The sequence below is a fragment of the Watersipora subatra genome, chromosome 3, assembly GCF_963576615.1.
Source record: "Watersipora subatra chromosome 3, tzWatSuba1.1, whole genome shotgun sequence".
NCBI lineage: Eukaryota > Metazoa > Bryozoa > Gymnolaemata > Cheilostomatida > Watersiporidae > Watersipora > Watersipora subatra.
In genome coordinates, this window is record NC_088710.1 from 45,124,699 (window position 1) to 45,144,489 (window position 19,791).

The window sequence follows — 19,791 nt, forward strand, 5'->3', positions numbered from 1 at the left end:
CAGAGTGGCATAAGTAGTGCTTATTGCTCAGTACAGCGATGGTCAGAGTGGCATAAGTAATGCTTCTTGCTCAGTACAGCGATGGTCAGAGTGGCATTAGTGCCTATTGCTTAATACAGCGATGGTCAGAGTAGCGTAAGTAGTAGTGCTTATTGTTTAATACACCGATGGTCAGAGTGGCGTAAGTAGTGCTTATTGCTCAGTACAGCGATGGTCAGAAGGGGATAAGTAGTGCCTATTGCTTAATGCAGCAATGGTCAGAGTGGAATAAGTAGTGCTTATTGCTTAATACAGCGATGGTCAGAGTGGGATAAGTAGTGCTTATTGTTTAATATACCGATGGTCAAAATGGCGTAAGTAGTGCTTATTGCTCAGTACAGTGATGGTTGGAAGTAAAATAAGCAGTTTTTACTGTTCAGAATAGCCATTGCTGGCAAACAGTAAACACATATCACACGTTTTATTTTAAAGTTACAATGCAATCTCTTTTCTCTTCCTACCTAAGCAGTTTGTGATGATTTTTGTGAATACAAGTTGTCCTGGGACTATTTCTAGACACAAAACACCTTGTTTCTAGTCTGAGATAGGTTATTCTTAAAAGGAAGTTTAAAACATGATAAAATTATCTGGCATTATCTCATTTTAACAAACCGGGCCCAATCAGATTGTCATTCACATGAGATCTGTTATCGAGTTCTTTAACTTATCCAGTCCTACAATTGGATAAGGAAGGTTGCGCTTCGTTCTAGTTTGGTAGAAACTGATGAATGCACTGTTTACTTATTGAAAGAGTAAGTTTCACGTGACACTAGCGTAGCATCAAACTCTTACTCTTTGATTCTATTGAAAGTGTTAGCTAAGACCTGTCTCTCCTCCATTGTCTTACTTGATGCTTCTCTATTCAAACCAATATGTGTTTGAATAATATCAGATTTTTGGATCATTGCTCTTCTCTCTCTCCCTCCTCTAGAGCATCGAGGGTAGCATAATTAAGCGTCGGTCACTTTGTCTATAGTGTAATCAGAGAGAGAGCGCAATTAATAGCAGGCATTGCCAATAAGAATGACATTCGACATACTCGGGGTCGTCTTCCCGATGAAGATTGGTTTGATGTGAGGAGCTGTGTCAGTAGTTAATGTGATGTAACTAGGTGTCCTGTGACACTGCATCCTTTACAATCAGCATGACTCTAGCTGAAACATGAATAATGAATACGAGACTTTATTAGCCTCTGTTCTAATTATCTCCAGTTTTGACACTATTTTATCTATTCGGGTGGTTTCGCTGACGTTCCACAATATGTAAGCGTAAAGAGAATAGCATCTCCAATGATAATTATTATCTCTGATAAATGAGTTGGTTGTTTGAAGTAGGTTGACTATTCAAACAATAGGAGGTGAGCCACATATAACTATATTGTACTCACAGCTATATCGGCTATCATAGAATGACATTTATTTAATATGTCAGTACTTAAGCATTACCATTCGCAAGATGAAGTAATCGTGTAAGAATTTGATTAGGTTAAATAACGCAGCCAAAATTAACAAGATGTCTGAAATATAGCTTTTGCTACGATTCAGATGTCAAGTCTAATATTTGGGCACCGAGTGAATGCGTAACCATTTGTACACAAGTGAAACAAAATTTTCTGTTTATTGGAAAGTCTCCATTGGCTGCGGACTAACACTTTTCCTAACTTCGATTCACCAATACATGATTAATGGTTGATCTCACCATCAATATCGAAGAAAGCTGGATTCTCCAGACATTTATAAAAATGTGGTAGGATGTTCTTCCTGAATGAAGCTTGCTGCCCGCCTTCTAGGCTGACCAATATATTTATTATCTTCACAAGTTTGAAGGCAAATAGTAGTTTGTCGAGGGTAAATCTTGCTGTAAGCCATTTTGGTTCTTTTCATTTTAAGTGAATTCTTTGGGAACAAAATGCATTTCAAAGTCAATTATCAACAGGCAACCGAAAAAAGTTCTTTGCCACTTCAAAATATTTATGGACTAAATAAAACAATGCCTTCCTGTCACCAACAAACCATTGTTCAATAGACCTTCAACAGCGGAACATTACTGTTGTTCATTCCGAAAACTCCAGTGTTTTGCAACTCTTGGACATTGTTGATATGCTTGTCAGACTGCATGTGGATGCTTAGGTTCCCTTTGGTCGTGGTCGAGTAATTGCACACCTCACATCTTAAAACAAAAAATCACAAACTTACGAGTTCACAACACTGGAGTGTTTTGGAAGCTCGCTCTTGCAGTTCTGCCAGGGTGCGAGCGTGAACATTGGTTTTATAGGCGCTGCTGTCTCCTCATCAGGAATGTTGGCCAAGAGTAAATACATATGCAGAAAGCAAGCTGCATATATGTATTTACTGATACATATATTCAGCTTGCCTTCAGATTTACTTTTAATGTCAAATCTTAACATTAAGAGTGAAATAATGATTTCACTCTTAATGTTAACCTTCACAAGCAGCCCGTTGAATATAAACATAAACAATGTTAGTTTTCTCAGCAGGCTTGTCTATGGGCCATTAAAACAACCATCTACCCACTGTAGAATAACTGTCGTCTGGACAACAGCATGACGATATGTGTAGGATACACTATGATTGTACAATTAAAGTCAAATATGTAAACTTAGGAGTCACCTGTTAAGAATGTTCTCACATTGAATAGAAGTGATACCATCAAAAATACTCATTTCTAGTGTTATAGTGCTTTGAATAAGGTTGTTTGCTTAAAGATAGATTGAGGATATATAAGGATATATTGCTAGCTGATCAAAGTTTATGTAATTGGAAGAAGCAAATGCACGATGTCGGAAATATAGTTTTTGGCACATTGGTACGCTTCAGATGTAAAGTCTCATATTTGGGTACCTAGTATATGCTTAGACATACACAAGTGAACTCAGCTTTCTTTTCATTGAAAATATAGAACAATATATTTTTGCAGATATGGATGATGGTGTGGAATGCTGTGGGGGTATGGAAGCTACCCAGTCTACAGATGGTGCTGCCATTTCTGCCACTGAACACGACAACAACAATCTAGAGTCGCCGCGCAGTTATCACAAACAGACCAACATGTTCATTGAGAACAACTTTCCCGTTTCACCGGATCAACCTAGAACCATATTGCCCCTAGAAAGTGAAACAAAACGTCCTTTGAAGTCCAAAACACTGGCAGAGACCATCGAGTCTCTTAAACAGAATGCTGCCCCTCAACCTACTAGTACGATCAACTCTAATGGCACCTCTCTTTGTCGACTCAGTTTGTTACAGCATAACTCTGTGATACAAAACTCTACAGAAAACAATGAAACTTCCACTTGTAGCCTAATTTCATCAGATATAATCTGCAATTGTGATGGATCGGTATACCTTTTCCCTAATGATCTCTCTCAAAAACTTTTGACACCCGACGGAGTGTTAAATGAACTCACTGATGAGCAATGTTTACCATTTCCCGTTTTGGGAAAGTCAATAAAGTTCTGTTCTGATTCACCCAATGATAAACAGGTGATGTGTTACACGGTCAACAGCACACCAGCACCTGACCAGCCATTTTCTCGTCTGCTCATCTGCTTCGTCTGCCGGTACAGATTTGATCAGATCGAACAGCTGACTTCACACGGTAGAGATGTTCATGGTTTGAGCTCGAACATAAATGAGTGTGCCGAATTTTCGGCAGTTATACAGCAAGTTCGTAATCAGAATCCATGTTTGTCTTTTCTCAAATTTGTTGAAACGATCAGCATGCAAGTCTTGCTAGCTCGAGTAGGTACAGCTAGCAATGGATCTCCCTCTGTATCCTCTCCTTTGTCTAGCGATAAACCTTTGTCCAATACTGTTGGATGCAGTGAACACCAAGAAGGTGGAATAGAGTGCCCCAAATGCGACCTTGTGCTAGGGTCAACAAGATCTTTTGGAGGTAAAACAAATTTCATTGTCACTGGCAGCAGTGCTCAATTTTCATAGAATGCATTTTCGCTTGCCATATTTTTTTGCTATTTCATTATCGGAAAAAATTTAAATAAAATCATTTTTAACACAAAGGGTGCTCAATTTAGTTTCAGGAATAAAAGAGAGCATAATTTATGCTCATCTCATTTTGGATATCGTTGGAAAACAGTCTAACAAAAAACAATTCAGTTTGGACTACTCAACGCTCAATTTCAATGAGCCTAAATTGGAATGCTGACTCCAAGAAAACCTGCCAGCTAATGGCTTACATACTTCTACTATGCAATGAACCAGATTGTTTGTAGTCAATGCAGCCATTAAACTAAAATGGCTAGTGCTGAGTTCAATGCCAAGCTTTGCCCACCTCCTCTTCTGACTAATGAAAAACATTTAATCGGTATTCTTGCAGCAAAATCACTTTCACAATTTTTACAACTATTAAAATGCTGAAAACATTTATGCAAAATCAGATTGTTCTCCTTTTTGCTTCAGAGCCAAATTAGCATGCATAATTTCTATGTATGGTAATATGACATGGTACCCGGTCTTTTGAAATTATGCCCTGGAGGAAAAGCATTTTTATAGCCGTGTTTTTAGGTTCCTGGTTTCAGTTTTTTTCTATGAGTATAGAATGAGTTCATATTCTTATATCCATATCCATATAGATTACCTATAGGATTGTTCGTGTAGGTACGTACTTCTAATGTAGCCTTATTTTCCGCCTCATTTTTTTTGCATAGTTGCATCATAGAAACTAAATTTTTAATTAACATGCATTAATGGTTCAAGCATTCAAGCAGTGTACAAACTGCATGCTTGCATGTACGTAATATATATTTCACTAGTATGACGCGAATAATGAGCAAACATAGTATAATTCTAATAATATAATATGCCATAAATATATTTTATAAATATGCAATACTATAGTCAAATCTACAGTGTAATATGTTCAATAAAAGTGTAGAATAATATATTATATGTGTTATAATGAAGTTATAATATAAATCATATTATAATAGTATGTTTAATATCATTAATTGTGAATATATATTAGTATATTATAAGAATATAAAAGTAAATATATGATGTGTTAGTTTTAAAATAACATTTGTAATAGTATAACTTCTTCCGTAACTGTATATTTTATAAGTAAATAGATAATATAATGTAATTTTAAAATAATAGGTTTAATAATATAAATCATAGTATAACATATTTTAAAAGTAAATGTAACTAAAGCTTAAAAATACCAGGTGCTTGGAGTTCAAACGCGATATTGATATGCTGATATATTATCGTATGTTCAGGCCACATGACAATGATGCATTCGCGGAACTCCTGCAAGACCCTCAAGTGTCCCAAGTGCAATTGGCATTACAAATACCAGGAGACCCTGGAAATCCATATGAAGGAAAAACACCCGGAGACAGAGCAGACATGCGTGTATTGCGTTACCAAACAATCTCATCCTCGGCTGGCGAGAGGAGAGAACTACATGTGTGGTTATAAACCCTACAGGTTGGACATATTTTGTATTGTCTTTCGGTTTGGCAAGAGATTTGGTTTAAAACGGCAATTATGAGTAATATATTGTGGGAATAATCTTTACCAATGTTACGAGTATATCTTTGGTTGCCCGGTTGTACTCATACTATAGCTATGTATAGCTTGGCCGGAAAATGGGTATCTTTTTTATGCCAATGGTATGACTAGTTTTCAGTTTTATTACTTTAAAGGATTGAATAAAACATTCATACAAGCGTTGCTCTAAATGCCGATTGTCATATGAAACAGAGTTTCTTCTTTGTCACGGTATTTCCTCAAATAAACTCGAGATGTCATGTATTAAAAACTAATGGAATTGACACATCCAGTTTTTAAATATTAAATAGATAGTTTTTAATGGTGTAATCAGGTTTTTTTATAATATCATAGTTATGACCATTTCCTGCGAGAAAATCTATTTGGGGCTTCCTTTTCTTGATGTGTGGCCTAGTGACTTGGCAGCATTTGTTCGGCAAATGAGTGCAATAACACTCACCTTAATTTGCTCTTTTTCTAATTTTGCTAAAACTCTTTACTCTCCAAGCTGATGCTTTTTAAAATAAACTTAGAATCGATCAAAATTTTTCTCATGCCTCATCGTAGTTGCAATAGTTTTCAATATATAATCTACGACAGGTTATGTATTTTTGACTCTTGGTGAATTAAAAGTCATCAAAATTTCAAGATTAAATTTTTGTGACAGAAAATCTATTTTTTATTTTTACAAGACCTTTATATTTCAATATAACGCTTGTTAATTTTTTCTAAAATGTAAAATTCTAAGAGTGCTGAGAATTTTCACAACCTAACTGTTCCAACCGTGGGTTCTCATCGAATCCATCACATCTACGTAAAAAGGCGATAAAGAATTGCTTACTTTGGCATCTACCAAAGAGCAAAGTAGTTGCTGCTGTTGATAAATACTAACAGATAAATATTTTTGTCTAAGAGAATCTACAAACTCTCTTCGCTGCCACTAGATATGATATTATCAACGCTCCATCAGCTTGTCTTCTTTCTGCATATGTGTATTTACTCTTGGTCAACATTCCTGATGAGAAGAAGACAGCAGCGCCTATAAAACCGATGTTCACGCTCGCACCCTGGCAGAACTGCAAGAGCGAGCTTCCAAAACACTCCAGTGTTGTGAACTCGTAAGTTTGTGATTTTTTGTTTTAAGATGTGAGGTGTGCAATTATTCAACCACGACCAAAGGGAACCTAAGCATCCACATGCAGTCTGACAAGCATATCAACAATGTCCAAGAGTTGCAAAACACTGGAGCTTCCGGAATGAACAACAGTAATGTTCCGCTGATGAAGGTCTGTTGAAAAATGGTTTGTTGGTGACAGGAAGGCATTGTTTTATTTAGTCCATAATTATTTTGAAGTGGTAAAGAACTTTTTGCGGTTGCATGTTAGTAATTGACTTTGAAATGTATTTTGAACACTTACAAACTCTGTTTTTTGTATCAAAGCATTGGTTATGTACTTGTGTAATGTTTGCTTGCCTGCGTTAACCAATTGTCTTCTCTCTTATTGTGACCTATTTTTATCTCATTAGCCGGTTACCTCATACCAGTTAACTATTGCAGTTTCCTTTTTGTTTCTCATCTTGAGGTATTTTTATATATAATTAATTTTGTTCTATTTGCCTTAGGAGTCATCTGCTGTCCATCCACCAACACCTTCGGCAGTCTCCAGTGTGCCTACAGTTCCCTCACCCAGCTACGCTGCAGCTAGCACAATAAACAGCGGACGACAGAAGCAGCAAAAGAACACATACCGATGTGACGTCTGCAACTATGAAACGACTATCGCTCGTAATCTTCGGATACACATGACCAGTGAGAAGCACACGCATAACATGCTTATATTGCAGCAGGTACGTACTTTTCATACGGTATAAATTTGAACAGACACCTTTTCATTAGCTTTTGAATGAAAATGTTCAAGGTGTTCATTTACTTGCAGTTGCCAGAAATGTCTATGTGATTATATGATTTATAGCAATTTTATAATTGTTCATTTTTTTCTCTATTTTGTGTGTTGGCGTATAATTTTTTTAAAGGTTATTAAACATTTAAATTAATCATAATTTACTAAGAAATATAGTTAATAATATAATAATTAATTATGATATAACAATTAATCATATGAGAGTAACAAAAATTATAAAGAATATAAAGATTTAAAGATAAACGTTGATGAGCTTTATCCAATTCACTTTTTGTTTGTTTCATGCTATATCAGAGGCCTCACTTTCTTTATATGGGAAATAAGAGATCTTCTACAGCATTTGCAAAAATATTTTTCAAATTATATTTTCGATCGTTTCGCTAAACAACCAATCATAATCTAAAAGGTTTAATGCACCCTTTGACCTCGTGCGCGAACAAGACTCATTTGTAATCAATATGTCAGCTGAGAGTAAGATATAATACATTAATTTACATATTTCTAGTATTGTAGCTTTTTTAGCCCTCACCAACATGGGAAGCAACTCCATTGTTTATTTTCATTTGTGATCATGAAATGGGGTTAGTTTTCATTTGCTAATTCTACTATTACATTATAGTTAGTTTTTATTACTATATTTATGGGAATATTTTATAGGAATTCCTCAATTAAGTGTAGGAGCTGCATTAACTGTAATTTTTACAAGCCTCAGCTCACAGCTAATATTTCCTCATAAGCCGGGTATCAATAGCTTTGCCAGAGCTTTTGCGTTTGATTGTGCCAGAACTGGGATTTACAAGACTAGAGAGAATAATGTGTAGAATAATCATGATCCAACTTTTTATGTAACAATTAAATAATATTGCAAAGGCTCAAATCTCAAGTTTTGTGCAAAAATTATTGCAAAGGCTCAAATCTCTAGTTTTATGCAATAAATATCGCAAAGGCTTATTCAGCCCTGTAGGTTTTTTGACCCGAAGGTCAGGAATATACCTCATTTCTTCAACTATTTCTCTAAAAGTACAACTATTCTGCTCGAAAGATATGATTCCTTATTATTTAGGTAATTAATATAAGCAGGGATAACTACACACCGCTTGGGCTTGGCTGGCTGGCGCTACGCTACATAATACCTCCGCTAATACCATTTATCAAGGTCATTAATCACAACTCCAGTCAAATAAGGATATATTACATAACTTGGTTTAATTGCGCATACCTCAGCCCTCAGATTATCGTTTCGTAAATTATTCAATCGAAAGAAACACAAAGTAGTCACATCACATTCTAATTAATTGATTTGATTTTTTAATGAATTCTAACCTTGCTAGTTCTAATCGCGCTAGTGCCATCGAAGTTGGCATGCTGAAGATGTGAAGGTGCAGGTGTGCAAGCCTTGCGTAGAGCAAACACTATGCTATACTATTTCTAGTTCTGGATTATTTGCTCTGTAGATGTATTAGCAGATACTGAAATTTGTGGTTAGAATGATATTCAAGTTGGTAAGACCCTTCACAGTTGCAGTCTGATGGCATCAACCAGTTAAATGATAAATTACTAAACAAAAGTTGAACACCTACGAAGAGCTCTATTCCTTCAGAAAGCTAGGGTTAGACAGTTTGTACCATTCCTGTTTGTAATCTATCTTATCTGTATTTATTGTAATTTGTAGTTAATCTTTGTTTTTATGATAGTCTGAAGTTGTGTATAAATTTTTAGTTTGCCTTTATAACAAAGTATGGCAATACCTTTTCATTTATGGATTTTTATATATTTTTTGTGGCACCATATATAAAACATTTTCTCTATAAAAATTATTATAGACTGCCCAATACAAGTAAACATAGAGTATATGATTGAATGACATAGTATACCTGCATAATGTCACTTCAGTTAGCTAACGGGAGGTTGTAATTAAAGTATTATAAATTCTTTACGCCCATCCGTGCCCATCCGTTCGTTTAAAAGTCAGTCGTAAAGTGCAATTGTGTTCTGTTACAGAATGTAAAGAGTATGCAGCGCAATATGAAGCTGACCATGAGCGCCAGCAATATGTCTTCTGGTCAACCAGATGCTGCCGCAATGCAGCAGCTTGGCACTATGTTCCCCTTTGATCCTCTTGGTATTGTGGGCCAGATGGAGGCTCTCTCGCAGCAGCAAGTGAGTCATGTTACGGTTCTGTTACGTGTTACGGTTCTGTTACGGTTCGTCCGCTGTAATGCAGGAGGCCTTCAGTAAAGTGATTAGTCAGTCAGCTATTTGAGTCAGCCTCTGGCAACGTTCGTTATTTTGCTCATTCAGCCTTGATGATAGCTCTCCGGATATTTTATGTTTATGTCATGTTGCTGTCTCAATATCGCTAGAATTATGTTTACTTTTTTCTAGTTTTATCCTTTATTAAAGTGATTGTTTCACTAAAAATATCTTTTCAGGTATCCATGAATTTTCTACACTAATCTTTGCCTTTTAACGCTGTTGCTACATTTAGACAACCATCGGGTTGGTTTTGCATGTCAGGCTTTCATCCATTAGCAATAGTTTCTTGCCAGAGTCAATTTATTAAATTGTATCGTAAAAATTGTATCAACCCAATTTCTATTGGTCTTTGCTGATGTACTGTCTGTTCATGGCTAAATTTTTAATATTTTTCTAATGTTGCAATCACTTGTTTATCAAATTTTGTAGCGAGAATAGTGAGTGGCTTGTATAAGCATGGCTCAGTAGTTCATGGTTTGCTATTTTCTTTAAAACTGGCAGGACCAGAATAATACTGTAATAAGAGCATCTATTGGTATGAAGGAATGTAATGAGGAGCTAGTACATGCCTCCGTTAAATATTGTAACTGATGTTAGATGACTGAATATGGTTTCATTGAAACCCGTCTTGGGACCTTATTATAGAGGGTTTGATCAATCTATGTTGTTGCTAAATCGTTGCACTTCCCTGGGTTTGTGATGTAGCGCTGGCCGTGTTGTGCTGGCTGGCCGGTGAAACCTAATTGATTATCCATCAAATAAACCATCTCTATGTTTTACGCTTACTTTAACCTCGCAAACAACGCTGGCAAAAAGCATCAAGTCATAAATGTAAACTTTTCATGCTGACGTAAATATGAGTTTACTCTGATACAGTGTATCGGATATTGTTTCCACGTGTGTCGCAATGAATGCCAAGTACTGGAAGCACTCTTGTAACCCAACCCTGATTTTTCAGGGTAACAATGAGCTCTCCGGCAGCGCTGCAGAAGATTCTATGTCTCATAAACTCGGGCGTTCTCGAGATGTCTATGGCTGCGTGATATGCAATGCTTTTACAACCGACGATCTCAACGAACTGGAGGAACACATCAGCAAGGACCGCGGCAGCACCAACAATGCTGAACACGTAACTATCACGCCTGAGAACCACTATCTCTGCAATCTGTGCGAGTATAAGACCCCTCTTAAAGCAAACTTTCAGCTACACTGCAAGGTAATTTACATAATCGTTCTGAAATGTTATGAGTAGTAATTAGGCCAAGGTTGGTGATTTTAGTGGTTTATATGTCTTGTCCTGGTTATCTGTAAGGAAGTGGTTTTTTTCTACAGTTGGTTAAACTAATAGTCTTGTAGAGCAGCTGGAGCCATTGTGGCATCTCAGTCCATTGCCCCGTTGGTCACCTACAGTAAATAGTTTGTGTATCTTTAGGATATTATTATTACCTGCAGTGTGTTATCTGGGCAAATGCCTTTATGATAGATTTTTTACATTGACTACCTTTTCATTGATATTTAGTTGAACGCAACACTATTGTCATAAGTACCATAGAAAAGTGCAAATCTGCCTAGAATACTTGCCAGTTTTTTTTTGTAAAAAAGCCAAGAAGTCAAACTTTGTAGATAAGATGTACTTCATTGTGAGTCAGCAGGATTGAATGTGATACTCGATGCTCTACTCAATGTCGTACTCAGCCACTCAAATTCGTAACATCTCATAATTTATCGAAATACAAAATTGTAACAATGCAGAGAAAATCATTTATGGTGACAAAAGTGATCAAACATATGTCCTAAATTGGCAAAATTATCTCAGCTGCGCCGTGGGCTGAATCATTCACAAGCATTCTACATATACATACTAGAGGGATATTTTATAAAAAAAATTGGTGTTTTCTTCCTTCCACTCCAATGCACGGTTTAACACTCACCCATGGTAAGCATTATTACCTTGCTATTCATCTCAACGGGAAATTTCTGCAGCACAGTTGTAACCATAAAGTAGTAATCTTATTGGACGACAGAGATTTGGAAAGTCTTCAAAATTGTTGAAGTCAGCCCTTACCTTCATCACCTTAAGATACGATTCACGTTTAGCATTTAGCGAAAAACCACTATTCATATATTTTTATTTTAGATATGCAGAACACTAATACATCTAGAATATATGTAACACTCATAGATTTTAGATATATGTAACACTCATAGATTTTAGATATATGTAACACACATAGATTTTAGATATATGTAACACTCATAGATTTTAGATATATGTAACACTCATAAATTTTAGATATATGTGACACTCATAGATTTTAAATATATGTAGCACTCATAGATTTCAGATATATGTAACACTCATAGATTTTAGATATATGTAACACTCATAGATTTTAGATATATGTAACCCTCATAGATTTTAAATATATGTAACACTCATAGACTTTAGATATATGTAACACTCATAGACTTTAGATATATGTAACACTCATAGATTTTAAATATATGTAACACTCATAGACTTTAAATATAGGTAACACATAGAATTAAAATATATGCAACACTCATAGATTTTAGATGTATGTTAGTTGTGTTAATATTGGCACTAATATGGAGGTGAGTCATCTGGTTTTGGTAAAAGCTGTTCTTTTCCTAAATAAATCTGAGTTTACTTTCTAAAATTTCACTATTGATTATAATAATATTGTCTTTACTTATCACACTAAAAATATAATTATGGACGGCAGGTTTCTATAACTCAGTAATATCTAATGAATTCTGACCTTTTGGCAATTATTTTTAAAAACTGATAAATTTGGGTCCTATTTGTGAATAATGCGTCATATTTCTCACTTCCACTAATAAAAATGAATACAGCGAATCAATGAAACTGTATTAATTTTTACTGATTCAAACTGAATCAATGAATCAATACAGCGAAGCTATGAATTAAGTTAAATACTGCTACGTACTAGCACTAAGAAATTAATTTAGTAAGTAAAACAATGGTTTGGTTTAAGCTTGTTTGTTTAATCAAATATTCTTTTATAAATACTAGAAAATAAACGCATGCATGATTTATTCGCTTTTTTTGTAATAAAATTAACACACAGGCCTCAACAAATCAACATTTAAGTAATACAAAAGATCTGCATTGAATTACTTCTTAGATCGTCTGCAGTATTTTAAATCAGGTATTTCTAGATCTATTCACGGTTATCACATCTTAACTACTTCGGGAGTCATAGAATCGATTTCTGGTTTTAATTATTGCTGAAATAGAAAGTACATGCACCATCTATTTTGAGGGCCTTTTTCTAGGGGCTCATAAAATGTCTGTCCTCTCACCTGACCTCCATTTTGCATGTCACCTCCAGCCAATTCTTGCTTGTATATGCTAACGTCATTACGGCAATTAGTACTCTAAAAATAGCGCATTCACTGTTTTATGCGTTTGCTTTGTTGTTCAAAAAAATGACATTTGTATAGAGGCTAAGACTGTGACCCTTTTAACAATCAGAAACGTGATTATTCTGCAACTCTCTCGCCATGTATAACTCATCACTGACCCTAGCTGTCGCTGGTCGGCAGCGCTACTAGACCCTAGAGATTAGTTAGTATCGCTACCGAAAAGGAAGGCCAAATTGATGACGATAATGGAGAATTAATTGCCGCTCCTTATTGTAGACATTATCAAGCTTCAGGAAGCTTCAGTAATGAGGAGATAATTGGTCTTATTTCTTATTAAATTTGCCAATGACTATTACTTTGAGTTGGAATAGAAGGAAAAATTGTTCAGTAGCGATTGTCCTTGGGCAGTCATTGATGAGCTCCGTGATATCGAAACAATGCGCTTGGCGTTACCTCACAGCCTCATCTCCCGCAGAGCTACTGCCTGCTCTCTAATTAGTTCACGCTGAGATGCCTTTATTTACATCGGGACAATTCATGTTGATAGTTAGGAATGTTGGTTGTTGTATTTTTAGTAGCATTTATGTATCCCGTGTGCTCAGGAGCTGATTTTTAGAATCAACTGAGAGCAGAAGTCTGAGTTTGAGTATAGTATTTATCCTTTCTGTAAGAACAGCTCCATCCATCTATTCATCTAAAACCAAGGTTTGAGGTTGGAAAAAGATTGTGTCAGACGGGGTTTGAACTCACAACATTCAGTATGATAGATTAACCATCTTGCCGCATTTCAAAATAATTGGGCTGATAGCTATTCCACTGACAATCTCTCACAGCCCACTGGACTGCTAGAGTACTAATATAATATAATCTCTATAATACAGTCTATAATATTATTATATATTACTAAATATATAATATTTAGATGAGATTTTGATACCCAACAAACTTTTATATGAGTAATTAGTGCTAGCAGATTTATTCGAACTTCGTGCCTTGACAAACGTTATGAATTCACACGTACAAACGTTAGACAATATAAAGCCGAAACGTAACAAATGACCGGAGACATAACAAATGTCACAACATGTCAAGGACATGTTGTGGGGCTCAACCAATTTGGCAAGGAAAAACGGAGGTGGGCAATATAAATCATTTTAATATTTTTGTGGTGCTGTGAATAGCATCACTTCAATAGGTGAGATATTGCTTATTCCGTAAACTGGGTGCAGCAATGATCCGTTGAACAACTTAAACTTTTCAACGTATCCAATGTGCTTTTGGATTGCTCATGTTTACCACTATAGGGTATGCATAAAAACATCTATTATTATATACCAAACAACCACTTTAATACCACAGGCTTCCAACTATAACTACATAGAAAAGTCTCAGGCTATGGTTTTAATATTACACTGAGAGGCACACACTTGAATATTGTTAACGTGTGTGGTATTCAAATTTTAATCATGTACCCCTCATAATTTCCAGACGATTAAGATAGTTTTTGTCTTGTTTCTGGTAAATCAGGATAAATTAAGACAGGAGTTGATTGACATTGAATCAGCTCATGTGTGTAGATGCAGTATTAAACCTGTGGCCCTGAGAGATCTACAAATACCTGTTTGTCAGCTATAATAAGACAAAAATGTTAACTTTTAACAAATGAATATAAATGTGCAATAAAAATTGTTTTTTTAAAGTTTCTGTGAGCCATCTCTTAAATCGCCGAATGTGAAAATGGCGTGGAGAAAGTAACTCCAAGTTGATGGACATATGCAGACCCGTTCGAATGCTTATTGTGTGCCCAATCCGACGATGGATATATTTCCGATAGTTATCATGAAAATCTCGTTGATGTGTGGATAAAGAACACAATCGCACCCTTTTTCAGTCGTATCCATACTCAGTCGTACCCTCTCTCAGTCGACTTATCTGCCCCAATCAGATGCCCTCCATTTCATATGAAAGAGTCCACTGTTCTTAATTGCTCCTTACAATTAGGCAGATCATATTTTCAACTGTTTGTTAAGCTCTTAAATCGGGTAGACCTTGATAAAAGCTCGGGTAGACCTTGATAAAAGCTCGTCAGTAGTGGAGCGGTGTTGTGTGTACAGAGATAAGAAGTCCAGCAAACATGGCCTAACCCAGTAAAGCTTGTTATCCTTGTTAATAGAACTCTTTGTTAAATTGGGTTCATCTAAACAGGTTTTGCCTGCTGCTATGCTGACCTAGAGCGAACAGTACACAGTTTCTTTTAAAAAATTCTCAGCATTTAAATTGCTTTTTGTACATCACATTGCCATGGTTATGGGGAGTTGTTTCTTAAAGCTCTCAACATCGCGTTTAAATGTTGTAAAAAGTCGATATCAAGAAGGCATCAGGCCCTAAACTGCTCCACTGTTATGTCCAGCCTCGGTTAATAATAGGAAGTAGAGAGGGCATGTAAACAACACTAATATTAAACAAAATAATTTATATGCTGTCAAAATTTATATTAAAAATATTATTTGCATAACAAATGCATTTAGTTATTTTGTTAACTTCTTTAGAAATGTTACGATCTTCAATAATGTAAAATCAAGACGAAGGTGAAAGTTTTAGGGTCTGAGATCATCAATATACCGTAAAACCCCTATTTGTACGCCGTGACGCTGTATTGTTCAAGCCCTTCCCACACAGTAACGCTTTATTAGAGGTGATGTTCAAATAGAGGGTGGCGTTGTATTTCCCGACTAGTTCGTCCGGATTTTAGGAAGATGAATTTAACCCTTTTATGGGTGAAGCGATGCTGATGTTGCCTATATTTTTTACTCTACCTCGAGCAGATCGGCATTAATGGCGTCGACGTCAACATTTCTGCTAAACCGTTTTGCATGAACATAGAAGTATTAGATAAAGTTAAACAAGAAATTACTTTGTAACATATTAGCATTGTGCTGTTATTAAGTATTTCGATTTAGTTGCTTTTAAAGTTTTAAAGAAAAACCAGAATGCTTTGGAGTTAGAAAACAAACATGACGTTTTTAACTTTTAAAGACATTTTTAATGTTTTAATGTTAGAATGTACGATAAAAAGTGTTCCTGAAGAGTGTTTTCATCGTTCATCAAAACACTTTAAATCCTTCAGGTAAGATTGTAAACGACGTTATGGACGAATCTGAAAATAATGGATATGGTTTAGACCTTAGTGACTTCGAATAGAGTATAGTTCTGATGATTGTGATGATCGATGTTCTCAGGTACACCGCCACTAAAATCATGGCAACCACTACAGCAACAATGAAGAAATTAAATGTTTTTCATGTAACCGAGTTATTATTAGTAGGCGTACTATTTTGTGGACACTTTTCTACTGATCATTTTCTATTATAAGTTCGTAAAGATGGAAGAATGTCCAAGTGGCAGGCAAATAGAGGTGGTGTTCAATTAAAGGGTGGCGTTGTATTTTTTTAAACCTTCTTCTATAGTGGCCTTCCATTAAGGTGGTATTCAAATAAAGGTGGCCCTCAAATAGCGGTTTTACGGTAGCTGTTGTTGTCAAGTGATCGCTAATCAAAATGACGAGCTCTCTGATGAGAAAGCTTTGTCATGGGATTCAAAATATTAAAGATAACATCGCTTTAGATAGTATCCTTATAGGTTATTGCGAAAGATGATTGCGAAAGATTTAAAAGTGTATTGAACCCTAGCATGTGCTCCTGTGTTTTTTGATGCAAACCCTTAATAGATATCTTTCAGGCTTGTCTGCAGCCTTTGAAAGTCTAAAAAAACTAGTCCACTAACCTGGTATATAGTAAATGATTGGCAATGCTTGTTTAGCGTTGTGTAGAAGCAGAAATTTGATGGTCAGAGACCCTTCTTATATTTTAGTTCTGAGGCCAATTGGCTGATAGCATTAAGGAAAGTGATGAGACATTCTGTGCCAAGCAAAACAAAAACTATTTTACACTAATGATGCAAGTCAGCCATCATGACCTATCTGATATCAATCTTTAGTGTTATTGGTTGCAGACAGACAAGCATGTCCAGAGAGTACAGCTCATCAATCACTTCCGGGAAGGAGGCAGCGAGAATGAGTGGCGTCTCAGGTATCTCAACATGCCTAACCCGGTTCATATAGTGTGCAATGTCTGCACGTACCAGTCCAACAGCGTACACAAGGTATGTCTGGTCTCGTCTTGTGAGTTGTTTCCCTCTCTTGGCTGGTGTTGTGGTGTTGAAAGGGGATTTTACAAGATTAGACCTTTGTTTTTTCAGGTCTTCATAATTGGGTATTTCAAAAAAAGCTTTTCAACCAAAGTGAGATTTTGTTTAGTCTATCTTCTAAAGGTACTAAATATTTTATTTCAATTATCACCTGTGCTAACTCAGTAAAAATTTAGTGTTTATTAAAAGTTTGTTCATTTCTAGACTGATGAAACCATTTTTGTTGTTGCTTCCGTTATGTCAGTGTTGTTGCGACACACAGTTTAAACCTGCTACTGTGTTTCATTAAATTTTGATTTATTTATTAGAAGAGTGGTAAAAATATAGTCCTGAACTGGGAACCATTGCATCAATACAATTGTCATGGTAAATTTTAATGACCAATCGTGTCGATAAAATATTGCTCAGAAAAAAGTTAATCCCAAAGTTGATTAAAATTAGGCAGCGTCGCAAAGCAAAAAAGTTGGACGATCAGAAATTTTAGGTAACAAACTAAAATCAAAAAGATAATGTAATGAAACTCTCATTTTCTGAATTTTGCAACTGACCTTAGTATTGCTCAAGTATGACCACTTTGGGTTTCAATTCGGGTCACAAATAATCTTTATTATAATAAGAGCTATGTCTGTCCGTCTGTCCACGCCTGTTGGAACAAACTATTACACTGTACAGGGTTTGAACTCTCTGCATTTGGATTTGCAGTATGGCCCACTGCCACTTGCGCTAAACATTTGCCTTCTAGCACTTTAGAGTAGTTCTGCGCATAGCTATTCTCTGCGCATTATTGACACACCTGACAGGGTACTAGTTATAATAAGGTAACCTACGAAGTGTCTTGAACCAACAGACAAATATTATAACTCTGCAGCTAAGCATTCTGGAGATTGTCCTACATTCAGCCGTGAACCGCAGCTAGTTGAAATCTGGTCTTATAACTTGGCAAGTTCCTTGATTATGCTTTTCCTTATGCTGTACTACTTGGAGCACACATTCTATATTTTTTAGATGCGAGTTCACTCTATGCCCTTGAGTCATGTGATTGGCTCCTCCCTCTTTGTGCATCTGAGGCGATCGGATGAGACCACTAGTCGATACCACTATTGCTGTCATGTTTGCTCTGAAGTCACATCCAATAAGATTGCTATGGTGAGAGAAAAATCCTCTTACGCTGTATCCTGTTTGGTTCTCCCAGCTGACACTGGTATTTTTTAATCTGAAATTTTTGCCTATATTCCACAGCTATCCAGTTTTAATTTAACAATCAAAACCTGTTGAGTCAATGACGAAGGGGTTCGATCTGTTCTAGAATTCAGATGATCAAATCTGGTGTTTCCATATACATGTATAATCAAATCTGGTGTTTCCATATACATGTATAATCAAATAAAATTTATTTTTTTAGATACAGTTTAGATGAAGTATACTTATTAAACTAACGCAAAACCATAGACCAGTATAATTGATCTCTCATGGTAAATACAGTTTGAGTGAATAAGAGTGAGGTGCTCTTACATGTGTATTAACAGTATATAATGAGTCAATCTTATTATTAGGAACAAATAACTATACTGTTGTTACTGTTCCAGCCATTACCACAATTTTTTGCTTCGAGTAAGATTTCGATGCACTAAGAATAATTAATGTTGTGTGGTTATATCTAAAAAGATAAACATGTTTCAGGAAGTTCCACAAAAGTCTTAGTGGGATGTGAGAATGCATCCCAGGTCTTTCTGCTTTCTTGGATATGTTACTTTTTTGTGGTTTTGTTAGTTTTTCGCAGTGAAAGCAATGATGCTACTAGTCAAAAATAACAGTTTTTATTATGTTTTTGCAAAAAAAGGTCGCTAATGCCGTCATTTCTTTGATATATAGAACCAAGTAACAAACGGAAACCTGGAAACAAATGCACTTTTGCGAAAGCCACCAAGTATTTTCTCTCACATGAAAAAAGTTTCAGCAGTATGTAATATCTGGAACAATGGCCTGAAGCTTTCGCTACTCAGCTATAAAATTGTATCCTCAAAAGCCAACGAGCTCATATCTTATCCAAATCTTGTGAGTAACAGCCACACGGGTTCGAACGCAACTCAAAGTAAACGAACATCATTTCTTAACATTACAAAATTTCATTTGATGATTTCTGACCCACATTTGAATCATCGATTGCTGGTGAAAAACATAGTATGAAAACATTTTTTGACACCGGTTGTGGTAAAAACAGCATTATATTCTAATCCAAAGTAAATTCCTGTAGAATAACTTCTTGTATCATGCGCATTAACTCTCTACTGTTCTTTGTGAAACAACATCTCTATGACTGTTTACTATTGCATCCTACCAATGCTTATCTACATACTGGCTGCTCTTAGCAGGTCTAATTTTTGTTATTTTATATTACGAAATAATTCAAGTTCATGTTTTGAGAT

At 35.7% G+C, this 19,791-nt stretch overlaps 1 protein-coding gene across 1 annotated transcript in view; it reads left to right on the forward strand.

Moving 5' to 3' along the window:
- The first annotated feature begins 2,978 nt into the window (after positions 1-2,978).
- LOC137390641 (zinc finger homeobox protein 3-like) overlaps positions 2,979-19,791 on the forward strand; it is a 60,526-nt gene continuing 43,713 nt past the window's right edge. The window contains 8 exon segments of the mRNA XM_068076968.1: positions 2,979-3,954; positions 5,297-5,507; positions 6,715-6,856; positions 7,194-7,418; positions 9,494-9,652; positions 10,707-10,964; positions 17,171-17,320; positions 18,371-18,511. Of these exon segments, the coding sequence (XP_067933069.1) occupies positions 2,979-3,954; positions 5,297-5,507; positions 6,715-6,856; positions 7,194-7,418; positions 9,494-9,652; positions 10,707-10,964; positions 17,171-17,320; positions 18,371-18,511 (2,262 nt within the window).